The sequence below is a fragment of the Bos javanicus genome, chromosome 15 (assembly GCF_032452875.1).
Source record: "Bos javanicus breed banteng chromosome 15, ARS-OSU_banteng_1.0, whole genome shotgun sequence".
Lineage (NCBI taxonomy): Eukaryota > Metazoa > Chordata > Mammalia > Artiodactyla > Bovidae > Bos > Bos javanicus.
The window spans coordinates 82060342-82075642 of record NC_083882.1 but is presented as its reverse complement, the minus strand read 5'-3'; the positions used below and the strand labels follow the sequence as shown (position 1 = coordinate 82075642).

General features: G+C 41.3%; 1 protein-coding gene and 1 pseudogene across 1 annotated transcript; both read left to right on the top strand.

Moving 5' to 3' along the window:
• Nucleotides 1-6028: 6028 nt before the first annotated feature.
• On the top strand, nucleotides 6029-6972 carry LOC133261516 (olfactory receptor 5B2-like; annotated as a pseudogene).
• A 7372-nt stretch (nucleotides 6973-14344) lies between these two features.
• Nucleotides 14345-15301, top strand: LOC133261572 (olfactory receptor 5B2-like). Its single transcript, XM_061440025.1, has one exon. It carries the CDS (start codon nucleotides 14348-14350, stop codon nucleotides 15299-15301), a length of 954 nt encoding a protein of 317 aa, XP_061296009.1. The 5' UTR covers nucleotides 14345-14347.

Sequence of the window (15301 nt, the reverse complement as noted above, 5' to 3'; positions counted from 1 at the left end):
TGACAAGATAAATGAGCAGGAATATTATAAAGAGGGGGACCTGCAGTCCGGGGGCACTGGTGAGTCCCAGCAGGATAAAATCAGGCACTCCTGTATTATTCCTCATGGATGCAGTTTTTGAATCACAGGAGGTCCTATGGCAAAGAAAAAGAAAGGAGCACAGTGATAAACAAATGGGAGATTGAAAGTGAAATTAATTCAGCATTGTGGGCGCATATGTGCATATATACACATATACAAATATTTCGTTAATGGGATAATTTGAACTTCTCCACATCTGAAGTACAGACTAAACAAAATTTAAGCCACAAAGTATCTGTAGAGTTTCACACTGTTGAAGCTGAGGGGTCTTCATGGACCATTTTCCAACTTTTAAATTTTGTAAGTTTGTGAACTGAGATGTAGAAAATATTATGTCCTGACTAAGATGAGCCATCTTGAATAAATATATCTGTTAATTAAGTTTTTCTCAGCCTAGTAAATACTTAGGTCTAAATTGCTCAATTTCCCCAAACTGCTCTGAACACTTGACACGTATTTTCTTTTATTTCTCTCAACAACCCCATGAGATTGATTGTTATCCCCATTTAACTCATGAAGCACAGAGGCTGAGTATTGTATTTAAGTTTATAAAATTATGACTGCCAGAACAATGTCTGTACCCAGCTTCCGGCGTGGCTCAGATGGTAAGGAATCTGCCTGCAATGCAGGAGACCTGGGTTCGATACCTCTGTCAGGAAGATCCCCTGGAGAAGAGAATGACTACCCACTCCAGTATTCTTACTGGGAGAATCCCATGGACCGAGGAGCCTGGAGGGCTACAGTCCATGGGGTCGCAGAGAGTAGGACACGACTGAGCGACTTTCACTTTCAGAGTGATTCACTGGAAGTGTGAGTGATTCACTGGAAGTGTGCGTGATTCCACTGGAATTGTAAGAGATTCCACTGCCAGTGTAAGTCCACTGTCTTAACTGAGTTTAAAATCAAGTTGAACTTAATTCAGTTTACAATTACTCTGTCTCCAGTGTTCTAACCCAGCCTTTGCAGTTTTACAGTGAAGTAACTGAGAGACACATGCCCAGTGCCCGTGGTGGGATAACTGGGGCGGGAGGGGCTGTACGACCTGCAGAGACAGTTCAGCGAGGTGGGGTGCAGCATCCAGCAAGAAGCCTGGGCTCTGAGATGCGGTGCACACAGCTTGCCTCCCACTACCTGGGAATCACTGAGCCTGACCTAACTCCCCTGAAGTGATCTTTTTCATTTACAAAGTGACAATCGTAATGAAACTAAAAAAGTGTTAGTTGCTCAGTCATCTGACTCTGCAACCCATGGACTGCAGCCCGCCAGGCTCCTCTGCCCATGGAATTCTCCAGGTAAGAATACTAGAGTGGGTTGCCATTCCCTTCTCCAGGGGATCTTCCCAACCCAGGGATTGAACCTGGGTCTCCTGTATTGCAGGCGGATTCTTTACCAGCTGAGCCACCAGGGAAGTCCCTGTGTAATGAGACTTAACAAGGTATTATTATGAGAATTAAAGGAGATAAACATATTAAAAACGATGAGTAGAATGCTGGGTATTGAGTACAGTCTGATCACATCAGATGTAGTGTTAGTATTAAGATGAACTGGTCACCTCCATGATTGCTTGAGAAGCGTGGGTGGTGAGGTGCGAGGTCCAGGCGGGGGTGAGCGCTGTAGTGCTGTGGCTTCCTCTCGCCTTTGGCCCACTGACATTTTCCTGTGTCCTCCAGGCTTTCCCAGGCTGTCCCGCTGTACAGAGAGGCTCTTCTGGTCATTCCATGCGAGTGATTCTTTTGCTCAGGTTGCTCCTTTAAAATCCATGTTTTAGCTTGGGTTGAAAGGGTCTCTTTTTTATTTTTATTTCCGCCATTGCATGTGGCTTGTGGGATCTTAGTTCTCCAACCAGGGATTAACCAGGCCCTCGGCAGTGACAGCCTGGAGTCCTAACCACTGGACTGCCAGGGAATTCCCAGAGCCTCTTTTTAGAAACTCATCCTTTCTCTTATTACTGTCTTCTCATAGTTGAACCACAGAGGTCAAGGGTTGAAAATTTCCTAGTTTGTTGGCAGTCTTCAGCCTGCCAACAGGTCTGGTTTGGTGGTGAGCCCCATGTTTGAAATTTTTATATCAACATGTTCTGGTGTAGGAAGAGTGCCTTAAATATTTCTTACTTGAATTTAGTCCTTTAACAGGCCCATCTATTATTCTTCTCTACCATTGTACTTCTAATTGTCAGATATATATTTAATTTATTTATTCATGTGTTTATATGTATATATACAAATACATACCTCTTTTCATTTAGTCCTCAGTCATGTTGTAAGGTAGGTATTATTATTCCTATTCTACCATTAAGAGAACTGAGGATTTGAGAATTACATGAAGCTGTACAATTACATAGTTAGTATGAGGAAAGTTAAAGATTCAAAATTCAAACTCAGCTGTGATCAAATCAAAAGCCTTATTTTTTAGCCCCCTCTCTATTGGCCTTTATAAATGTGCTAGTAATAATCATGAGGATGAGGTTATTGGGGAAAGATTACAATGGAATATTGATCTTGCTAATTCAATTATAACATTTCTGTGGTCTAAAGAAGAATTATTTCACTCTGTTCTGGTGTTTTAGTGTTTTTTATTTAAGTTTCTTTTTTAGCTTCCAATAAAAGGACAAGAAATAGTAAATAAAATGAAGTAAGACTTACAGCATCACTTACATTTTTTTGCTAATTTTTTTTTTTTTAGGAAGGCAGTATAATGGATATTCCTTGTGTCACTAAATTTCCTATTGATGGAAGTTTTGACATTTAAACTGCAGTCTCAACTTACTGTTTTAGGGAAGAAAATTGTCAAAATATCTATTTCTATGCTCAAATAGTTCATAGTAGCTAAAGTTGCCCCACAGATTTTTGCATGAATTACACTCACCAAAAATTTATATGAAACATAAAGTCTTACCTTACTGCTGGAAAAAACAGTCAGTCCCAAATAGTGAGTCTAGAGTCAGCATTTAACCATGGAATAATGCATGTATATAGCGAGAGATGGATGTTCTCTGTCAGGCACTGGTCAAAAGATTCTAAGACCTCTAAGACAAATAAAGATGGAGGAAAGAACCCAGCAGTTAGAAACTTGGGAGAAAGTCCTGAACACTTCACTAATTCTTTGCTCTTGGCAGAGTCACTGTCTTCTGCTTATTTGAAAAAGAAATAATAAAATGACCTCTTCCATATATTTCACAGAATTGGGCCTATGATTAGCAAATGAAGGAAGTTCTATAAAGTGCCTTGCTGAAGTGCTATCATTTTAAAGTCAATCAATATATATTTTAAACATTTTTTTTAATTGGAGGATAATTGCCTTACAATGTTGTGTTAGTTTCTGCCGTAATCAGCATGAACCAGCCACGGGCATACATACGTCCCCTCCCCCTTAAACCTCCCACCTCCCACCTCCCACCCCATCCCACCCCGCTAGGTTAACACAGAGCACCAGGATGTTTTCTCTGGACATGATTGCAGCATCACAGCAAATCCTCAGGTTGGGGGTTCGGGAGGAGAATGCCTGCATGTACTTACAACTGCTAACAATCAGAGGAATAGATGACAGCCAAGGGACCTCAGCTAAAATGATGTCATACTGAGTCAGATGGGGATTTCAGAGACTAGCTCGTAGGAATCATGAAGGAGTTATAGATACATGGAGCTCTTCGGGGATATTCCCCATGAGGGCATATATAGCTCTCATCTCTTTCTTAGGGAAGAAAGAATTGAATTACCTGTGTGATCTAGCTGGATATGTTGATGGTTCACACATTATCATATCGCTTGTTATTTCTTTTTCTTTCTCCATTTTCTAATTAAAATATATGTGCACTCAGTTGCTCAGTCATGTCCAGCTCTTTGCGACCCCATTCAATGTAGCCCCACAGGCTCCTCTGTCCATGGGATTTCCCAGGCAAGAATACTGGGGAGAGTTGCCAGTCCCTTCTCCAGGGGACCTTCCCGACCCAGGGATTGAACCCTTTCTCTTGTGTCTCCTGCACTGGCAGGCGAATTCTTTACCACTAGCAACAACAAACACTTAATAGCCACAGTTTTTGTGGTGTGCTAAGTCACTTCAGTCATGCCCAACTCTTGGCCACTCCATTAACTGCAGCCTACAGGCTCCTCTGTCTGTGGGATTCTCCAGGCAAGAATCCTGGAGTGGGTAACCATTCCCTTTTCCAGGGGATCTTCGAAACCCAGGGATAGAACCCAGGTCTCCTGAGTTGCAGGCGGATTCTTTACCATCTGAGCCACCAGGGAAGCCCAAAACTCATAGCTTTTAGTGTGTGATTCTAATTGTTCAAATTAGAATTTCATAGATCAAATCTCATAGGTCAACTTCACCCACATGTTGACACCCTACATGCCACCACCCACATTTCCTAAACCAAGATGGAGACTGCCGTTTTATCATAATGAGAACACACAGTAAATCACTAGGATTGCGGTGCACATCCGTTTGTGGTTTTTTAAAAATGTATTCTCTCATTTAACTATTATAATAATCCAACTTTAAATGTCCTATTAGACTTTTCATTTTGTATATAGAGAAAGAAAGGCTCTAAGAAGTTATTTTATGGATAATGTCTCCCAAATAGTAAACGGTGGGGCTGCTTTTTTAATATATATGTACTTTTTTCCAGAGTCCAAGCTCTGCCTTTGATTCAAAGCTTCACTCTGTCATGTGTAAAGGTCCACAAAACACTTAACTGTTTGTATGACTGTTAAGAGGATTAAGTAGTTTTTAACATCAACCCCATGGACTGTAGCCCTCCAGGATCCTCTGCCCACAGGATTCTTCAGGCAAGAATATTGGAGTGAGTTGCCATTTCTGTCTCCAGGTAATCTTCCTGACCTAGGGATTGAACCCAGGTCTCCTGCATTATAAGCAGATACTTTTCCATCTGAGCCACTAGGGAAACCCAACATATTAAATGTAAATGTGTACTGAGAATGAGCACTATATAAATGTAAATTGTTAACAGATTCAAGTTATCGGACTTGGGAGATGAGTTTATGTAAATATGTGATTAGACAGATTATAACCTCTTTCTGCCCTTAGTTTGCTCATCTGCACAAGTGGGAAGTTGTGCAGTGCATGTACTCTGTATGGATCTTGCAGCTTCAACAGGACGTAACTATCAGTTCAGTTCAGTTCATTTCAGTCACTTAGTCATGTCTGATTCTTTGCGACCACGGACTGCAGGACCCCAGGCCTCTCTGTCCATCACCAACTCCCGGAGCTTACTCAAACTCATCTCCATGGAGTCAGTGATGTCAGCCAATCATTTCATTCTCTGTCATCTCCTTCTCCACCCAGCCTTCAATCTTGCCCAACATCAGGGTTTTTTCAGATGAGTCAGTTCTTTGCATCAGGTGGGCAAAGTATTGGAGTTTCAGCTTCAGCATCAGTCTTTCCAACGAATATTCAGGACTGATTTCCTTTAGGATTGACTTGTTGGATCTACTTGCTGTCCAAGGGACTCTCAAGAGTCTTCTCCAACACCATGGTTCAAAAGCATCAATTCTTCAGCACTCAGCTTTCTTTATAATCCGACTCTCACATCCATACATGACTGCTGGAACCATAGCTTTGACTAGACAAACCTTAGTTGGCAAAGTAATGTCTCTACTTTTTAATATGCTGTCTATGTTGGTCATAACTTTTCTTCCAAAGAGCAAGTGTCTTTTAATTTCATGGCCACAGTCACCATCTACAGTGACTTTGGAGCCCAAAAACGCAAAGTATGTAGCTGTAAGATAAATCAGTATGTAACTATAACATATTTGCTAGGTTTTTTGCTTCAAACCTATGCTCTAGATCAGAGAATTGTGAAGAATAATTTATTGCCATCATAAAGTGATAAAATAACAGGGTGTTTATATAATTCCAGTGCAAACTCTTTGCTGTTTACCAGATGCTCTTTGCTTTCTCATTACTACAGAGAATTTAGAAAATTCCCATGAAGAATGGTATAGAGGTGATGGATTTCACCTGGTGGGTCTAACCAATGCTCCAGAACTTCAGATCCCCCTCTTTATTGTGTTCACCCTCATTTACCTCATCAGTGTTTTGGGAAACCTGGGGATGATCACACTGATCCTGTTGGACTCCTGTCTCCACACCCCAATGTACTTTCTCATCATTAATCTGTCTTTGGTGGACTTTGGCTACTCCTCAGCTGTCACACCGAAAGTGATGGCTGGGTTTCTTAGAGCAGACAAGGTCATCTCATACAATGCCTGTGCTACTCAGATATTCTTTTTTGCAGCCTTTGCCAGTGTGGAAATTTTCCTCTTAGCTGCAATGGCCTGTGATCGCCACGCTGCAGTGTGTGAACACCTACATTACACCATCACCATGAAGAAGAGTGTGTGTGCCCATCTGGCCATAGGCTCCTCCATCTGTGGATTCATGAATGCCTCCATCCACGTTGGGGGCACGTTCAGCCTTTCTCTGTGTGAGTCCAAGCTGGTCCATCACTTTTTCTGTGATATCCCAGCTGTCATGGCTCTCTCTTGCTCTGATAAACATGTTAGAGAGGTGGTTCTGGTTTTAATTTCAAGCTTTAATGTCTTTTTTGCTCTTCTGGTAATATTTATTTCCTACCTTCTCATATTTATCACTGTCTTGAAGATGCACTCAGCTAAGGGATACCAAAAAGCTTTGTCCACCTGCGCTAGTCACCTTTCAGCCGTCAGCATCTTCTATGGGACAATCATCTTCATGTACTTAGAACCCAGCTCCAATCACTCCATGGACACAGACAAAGTGGCCTCCGTGTTCTATGCTATGGTCATCCCCATGCTGATCCCTATAGTCTACAGCCTGAGGAACAAAGAGGTGAAAAGTGCATTCAAGAAGGTTTGGGGGAAGGAAAAATTCTCTCTAGGATTTGCATTTTAATGTATTATACAAAATAATGTAGTTTCATTTGTCTCAGGTCATTCTATTCTCTCTTTTTAGCCATACAATGCATTTAATTCCTAAAGTTATAGCCTAACCACTTCAAAAATATGTTGTTTAGGGATAATAAAATATGTCTGGAAATGTAATACTTGAAATAGTATAGCTCAGGGAAAGAATAAGATGTTTTGGGTCTTGCTTCTCAAAAACCTTAGTCATGGATTTGATTTATTCACTTGTTACACAGGCTTTTTCTCTACCACATGTCAGTGCAAATGTACATGTAAATCAGTGAGACAAGCAAGGCTATGATGAGAAACACATACGTGCGCTCTATGTGGGCATGAGACATGTGGTCACATACATGGCAGTGGTGTAGACGTCAGTGATACAGCGTAGGTAGCTTTTAATAAAATAAGTTAGGATAACTTTGGGGTATTAGACTGTAACCTTATGTTTAATTTATTTATTTAGCTGAATATCTCTTCTACGTGTCTTAATTAGAGAAATATTTTGTAACTCTAAATGAAAGTATGTGCCTTATTGGCATACATTATTGCTGCTGCTGCTGCTGCTGCTGCTAAGTCCCTTCAGTCATGTCCGACTCTGTGCGACCCCATAGACAGCAGCCCACCAGGCTCCTCTGTCCCTGGGATTCTCCAGGCAAGAACACTGGAGTGGGTTGCCATTTCCTTCTCCAAGGCATGCATGCATGCTAAGTTGCTTCAGTTGTGTCCAACTCTGTGTGACCCTATGGACAGCAGCCCACCAGGCTCCTCTGTCAACAGGATTCTCTAAGCAAGAATACTGGTGTGGGTTGCCATTTCCTTCTCCAACACATTATTGAAAGACACATAAATATCACATTTAAATGGAGCTATATTTCTGTCTTGACTGAGTCATTTTGAAGAACCAAAAACCAAACATTTGGTTTTATGAAAGGATGAAAACCCTAGAAGAAAAATGGAGGAAAATAAAAGCATGTTCAGTTCTTCACAGATGAAGAATTTTTCATCTGTGATATTCACCACACATTTTCACAATGTTTAAAAATGTCCTGAGAGTTGTTGTTCAGTAGCAAAGACGTGTCTGACTCTTTGTGATCCCATGGACTGTAGCATGGCAGGTAGCCTACTAGGCTCCTCTGCCCACAGGATTTCCCAGGCAAAAATACTGGAGTGGGTTGTCACTTCCTTCTCCAGGGGATCTTTCCAACCCAGGGATCAAGCCCGCGTCTCCTGCATCGGCAGGTGGATTCTTTACCACTGAGCCACCAGCGAAGCCCAGTCAGTACATTTTTCTGCCTACAAATGCTGTGAAATGGTTAATGTTCATACTTTGGCTGAATTAGGTCATCTCTTGTCACTCCCAATGTCTGCTTCCCCACTCCATTCATTCTGTGATCCTCTTGCTGTTTCCTGACAAGTCTACACATGCTTCTGTTTCATTGCTTTTGTGCCTGAGGTTCCTTCTGAATGGAATCTCCACTTTAAGTGTCTTTAAGTGTTATCCTAACATGGAGAGCTTCCCTGATCATTGTTAAAAGTAGTCACTCTCTCCTCCCTATGCACACATACTCCTCATCCTGTTGAAGGAGGAAACAGAACAGGCTGTATCTTGAAAGTAGGACTCCATCTTGGGTTGGACTGTGGGCTTTGAGCTCTATGCCAAGTATCTATGGAAATGACAAACCAACTGGAAAACCAGGCCCCTGAAGGAAGAGCCCCAGGGCTCGTACCTAGACTCTCCCTGGCCTAAAAGAATACCCTAATTATTTGTGTAACCAAATAGAATCATACATTCTATTAAGCTCGTTAGGGTATGACCACAGGCCTATTGATAATTGTCCACGGTTAACTACCTAGGCTTAAGGCATATGAATCACGGGTTAACTTTGATTGTCAGGGAATTTGGGGAGGTGAGTTTGGGCACCGTACACTTAGGGTGTATAAGGTTTTCACAAAAACTGGTCGGAGTCCTTGGCTAAGAGGAGACTGCCTTGGGCCCGCCTGTGTAATAAACTGCACTCCACTATCTGCATTGTCCTTCTGAGTGAGTTTGTTTCCGAGAACGCGTGGCTACAACAATGCCTTGTACAACAGCAAGTAAGCACCAAACGAATTCTATTTGGTAAATCATAAAAATACATTAATAAGATCATATAAAAGTTTACTCAGTTAATTTGGAAAATTACTTCATACATACTGATTATACTTCTAACTGAAATGCTTCATAATATTCATATAAAAATACCTGTCAGTAATAAACATAACATACATTCTATATCATTATGCATTTAATTTGATCCTCAGGGAACTCGGTTCTATACTAAAACTTCAAAGGGAACATGCACCAGTGGCTCCTTTTTCTGTCTCTATCTGATTGTAGACTTCACCATCTCAGCATTGGTAAGATCCTACTGGAACGTAGGAAGACGATCATGCTGCTACGTGTAGGCAGTGAAGTATATCATAAGGTTCACATCTGTCTTTATTATGATGTTTCTCTGTTGAAACTTATTTAATGTTAGAGCTATTTTTGAGTTATAGCCAGTTTTTGAAGATCATGTAGAATGTTCCCATGTGAACTTGTATAGGCTGGGAACCGTGCAGCTGTGGTTATGTTAAGGGTTTCAGACTGAGCAACTGTCCTGGATTATACATGTGGGCCCTAAAGGAAATCACCTGTATCCCTGTAAGAAGTCAGAGAGAGATTGGCTCACAGAGGAGGGGAAGGCGGTGTAGCTATGGAGACAGAGATCGGAGTGGTGCAATTAGCAGAAGTGGAACAAGCAATAATGGATCCGATCCTACAGCCTCCAAAGGGATCACCACTAATTTGGCACGGTGAAACTGACTTTGGATGCCCAGCATTTGGAACTGTGAGAGAATAACTTTCTGTTCTTTTAAGCCGCCAAGTTTTTAAGTATTGATTCTGGTTTGGGGGAAGAGGAAAAACAAGAGCATTATGCCTAGAGCATTCTGTAGTGCCACCAAGTAGAGAAATGCTCAAAGAACAGAAGGCTCGTGCTATGTCAGGGAGACAAAGGATCCAACTGAAAAGAGTTTCACATGGTGAAAACAGGAGTAATTAGAGCAAAAAAATAACCTGGGATTGGATTACAACCCAAGGCATAAATGTATGAGAACACACTAAAAAAATACATGACTAAGTAATTAATAAATCAGGAAGAAGAGACAAATCTCACTAACAGAACTCTTGTTAGAACATTGCCCCCTCTAGGAGGTGGAGCTTAGTTCCACAACACCTGCAGTTCAGTAAGCTCGACTTAGTGACTTATTTCAAAGAAAATAATATAGTCACAACCTGAAAGTAAAGAGCTATTTTATTTGGTGGGAATGTTTAGGATTCCGAGCCAGGGAGACAGCATCTCAGTAGCTCTGAGAAAACTGCTCCAAGGAGGCAGGAGAGGAAGTCAGGCTATATATAAGTTTGCAACAAAGGGAGCAGGCAGCCTGAACATCAAAGATCAGGTATCAAGTTAAGGAATTTAGCATTCTATGCACAGAAAGATGCAAGCCTCTGGGCTCTGTGAATTCTTTCCTTTCATATGCACCTCCGCTCTCTGGGGCCACTCCTGTTTCCTGGCTCCCCCTAAGGGGTGGTGGATGTGCAGATGGCTGCTTCTTGCCTTCCCCAGGTCCTCAGCAATCACCCCTGAGGGGTGGAGGCATCTGGGGGATCCCAGCTTGGGGAGCCCTCATTCATATTTGGAGGCCAGAAATCACTGATGGCTGTGACATTTCTTGCTTATTGATATGGCAGGAGATATTTTCATTTCACCATAAAAAGTGAAAAGGCTAACATTGCAACAGAAAGAGCCACCATTCTACTACCTGTTTCTTTGTATTTAGTTTTCTTAGATCCACACAGAAGTGAGATCAGGCAGCCGTGTTCTTTCTAGTTCTGACTTATTTCACTTAGTATAATGTCCTCCAGGTTTATTTACGCTGTTGCAAAAGGCAATATCTCCTTTTTTAAGGCTGGATATTACTCCACTGCATGTATATATGCCACAATTTCTTTTTATATATATATACATTTTTGCTTTATTTTTTATTTTTTAACTTTACAATATTGTATTGGTTTTGCCATATATCAACATGAATCCGCCACAGGTATACATGTGTTCCCTATCCTGAACCCTCCTCCCTCCTCCCTCCCCGTACCATCCCTCTGGGTCGTCCCACAATTTCTTTATCCATGTATCCTTCAGAGACACCTAGATTGTTTCCTTAGCTTGGCTATTGTAAATAATGCTCTGAAATACACACATAGAAAACCAAGTAACTGTGTGAAAAAATGTTTATGTCGATTACATTGACAGCAACAATCATTTCACTGTGTACATGTACATCGAAACATCATGTTGCACTCAAATACACGCAACAGTTATTTTTTACATTTTAGTAAATAAGTAATACAGGATATGGAGAAAACTGGGTACGGGTTTATTAGTTTCATATGGCTTCTATTGCAGATTACATATTTTTATTGTCTGTTTTCCTTATTTCTACTCGAATCTGTACTATTTCCTGCTTTCTTTAAATTTTGGTTTTAGTGAGCACTTCTTTTCCCTTGAGATCTTTACTCATTCCTGAAATAAACACTCACAGCTGTAAGGATCTCTATGAACACTGTTTTTGTTAACTATTCAATATTTGATATGTAGCGTTTTCATTTTTATTTGTCTTAATCTATTTTTTATTTCTCTTTATTTGTAATCCTTAAACACTAGAACCAATGTAATGTCTCTGACACTACTGGTAAAGAACCCGACTGCCAACGCAAGAGTTGCAAGAATTTGACCCCGGGGTTGGAAACATCCCCTGGAATAGGAAATAGTAATCCCTTTCAGTATTCTTGCCTGGAAAATTCCATGGACAGAGGAGCCTGGCAAGCTACAATCTGTAGGGTTGCAAAAAGTCAGACATGAGTGAAGCAACTTAGCATGCATACACGCACCAACAAGGAGCTGATGAAAATGGAATACTGTTCAAAAAATTCCACTGATAGTCAAGTTAACAGCACTGATGGATGTTAATTGCATTATAGTAAGTGAAATAAACAAGACTCAAAGACCAGATATGCTAGAATTCTAATTAAGGATATCCTTGCAAAGGCAAAGTTTGTACACAAGGCATTTGTGAGGTTTCTAGGGGTCACAGGTAGGAGAAGGAGTGGATCAGAAAGAACCACAGGTTTGTCTACATGATAGAACGGTTTTATATCTTGATTGCAGTAACACATAACCATATACATTAGGCCAAATTTTAAAAACTACATACAAAAACAGTATATTTTAATATTTGTGAATTATATATTTAGAAAAACTCAAGAGGAAAGAACAAGTAATACAAAACATGCATGCACACTCATATGCAATAAGGTCCCCACAGGGTGTTCAATTGCTTCTTCCCTGGGAAGGTGGGGTGAGGAGCTGTAGATGGTCCCATGGGGGCATCCCCGAGAGCTCCATGTCTCTATAATTCACTCCTGGTTGCCTTGCACCCACATCTGAAATACCAACACTGCACGCGACATTGTTTTAGAGGGGCCTGACTGCATGCCAAGCTCCTTGGTCATCGTATACTCACCCGAATGTTAATCATCGTCATTGCACACAGGTCTCCCTACTACCTGAGGATTTGCTATGAGCCTACAACCATGGCCAAGAAAACTACCTCTATGTAAAAATTATGACAACCTTCTCTTATTTGCTATTTACAGTGACTAGATCTGTAAATTATGTAAGAGAAGTTATTTTATTATGTTTATCCTACAAATAAGGAGAGGCTAAATGACTCCTTCCAAGGCACAATAAGAATCGATCATGGATTTGAAATTTGAACCCAGGCTCCTCTGTCTTTGTTAGTCTTTTTCCTCCGTATTTCTCTGCTTTAGAGAATTCGGAACCTTTTGACCACTACCCTCTTTCATTACTGATGAACTATTTTATGGCTGAATTTCTCACTTCACACTCACTATTCAAAATTGATTGTCTCTTCTTGTCAAGGATCAAGGTAAGCTACTGTATTCCGTGTATATCAACGTGTGTGTGCTCAGTCTCTCAGTCATGTTTGACGCTTTGCAACGCCATGGACTATAACCTGCCAGGCTCCTCTGTCCAAGGAATTTTTCAAGTGGTTGCCATCTCCTTTTCCAAGGGATGTTCCTAACCCAGGGATTTTTAGTAAAAAGTACAATCCATGTAAAAGCCTTGAGGAGACTATGCATATGATGAATTATTAGAGTACAGGAGAAGATGCTTTGATTATTTTTATAATAGTAAGTAGAACCTGGAGTATAAATGTCAAAACTTTGGTTAGTAAGGGATTTGGTGATAATTATGAATCCTGCTGCTTCCTGAATAAGTGAAATTGAAAGTCACTCAGTTGTGTCCAACTCTTTGTGACCCCATGGACTATACAGTCCATGGAATTCTCCAGGCCAGAATACTGGAGTGGGTAGCCTGTCCCTTCTCCAGGGGATTTTCCCAACCCAGGAATCAAACAGGGGTCTCCTGCATTGCAGGTGTATTCTTTACCAACTGAGCTACCATGGAAGCCCTGAATAAAGAGAAGTTAAAAAAATAAGATAAATGATACTTTGATTGTGTAGGCGTTAATTTCAGCTGGTCTCCCATTGGAGGTTTAAAACAAAAGCATCCCTAGCAAGATCAAACTGCAGTGTAACCTTTTCCCCATAACCTCATCCTTATTATTACAGGCACCTTTAAATATGCTGACAATGGAGTATATAAACGCACACATATTTTTTATTATATTAAAACTGGATTTCAATCTTGAACCCCGAAATTTCTTCGAACAATGAAATTGTAGAATATCATATAACTTCTCAAATCTCTAATTCTTGCAACGGTAAAATAAACATGATAACACTACCCACCGTACACACACGTATATATACACACACACATACATATACACACACATACACACACTTGTGTGCATGCTAAATTGCTTCAGTTGTGTTCGACTCTTTGCAAGCCTACAGACTGTAGCCCGCCAGGCTTCTTGCCCTCCAGGCAAGAACACTGGAATGGGTTGCCATTTCCTACTCCAGGGGATCTTCCCGACCTAGGGATCAAACCCACACCTCTTATGTCTCCTGCATGGGTAGGCGGGTTCTTTACCACTAGCGGCCACATGCACAAACTTAAATGTAAAGCTCTTAGCATGAAATCAAGATAATTTTGAAGTACAAGTTATTAATGACATAATGTACAAGCTAATTGGGCACTTCCATTTCATTACAATTTATTATTTTGGGGGTCACTTTTCCCTTTATTTCTCGTTGCTCCAGGACATCTCATGGTTCCCAAATAGCACTAATGGAAAACAGCGCGGAAGTGACTGGGTTCATCCTCCTCGGACTATCCAGTGCCCCCGAGCTGCGGAGCCTCCTCTGTATCATGCTCACTCTCATTTACCTCGTCACTCTGGTCGGAAACCTGGGAATGATCACACTGATTCTCCTGGGCTCTCATCTGCACACACCTATGTACTTTTTCCTCAGTAACCTGTCTCTGGTGGACTTTGGCTACTCCTCGGCTGTCACTCCGAAAGCCGTGGCTGGGTTACTTATAGGAGACAAGTTCATCTCCTACAATGCATGTGCTGCTCAGATGTTCTTCTTCGTCGCCTTTGCTACTGTGGAAAATTACCTTTTGGCCTCAATGGCCTATGATCGCTATGCAGCCGTGTGCAGACCTCTGCATTATACCACAACTATGACGACAAGTGTGTGTGCACACCTTGCCATAGGCTCCTACATCTGTGGGTTTCTAAATGCCTGCTTCCATGTTGGAGACATATTCAGTCTTACTTTCTGTAAGTCCAACACGGTCCATCATTTCTTCTGTGATGTTCCAGCTGTCCTGGCTCTCTCTTGCTCTGAAAAACACGTTAGTGAAGTAGTTCTTGTTTTTATGTCGAGCTTTAATGTCTCTTTTGCTCTTCTGGTTATACTGATTTCCTACCTGTTCATATTTGTAAACATCTTGAAGATGCACTCAGCTCAGGGTCACCAAAAGGCGCTGTCCACCTGCGCTTCCCACTTCACTGCCGTCTCCATCTTCTATGGGACCGTTATCTTCATGTACTTACAGCCCAGCTCCAGGCACTCCATGGACACAGACAAGGTGGCATCTGTGTTTTACGCCATGGTCATCCCCATGCTGAATCCTGTGGTCTACAGCCTGAGGAACAAGGAGGTCAAGAGTGCATTCAAGAAGGTAGTGGAGAAGACAGATATATCTATAGGGTTGGGACTTTTAACATTGTAG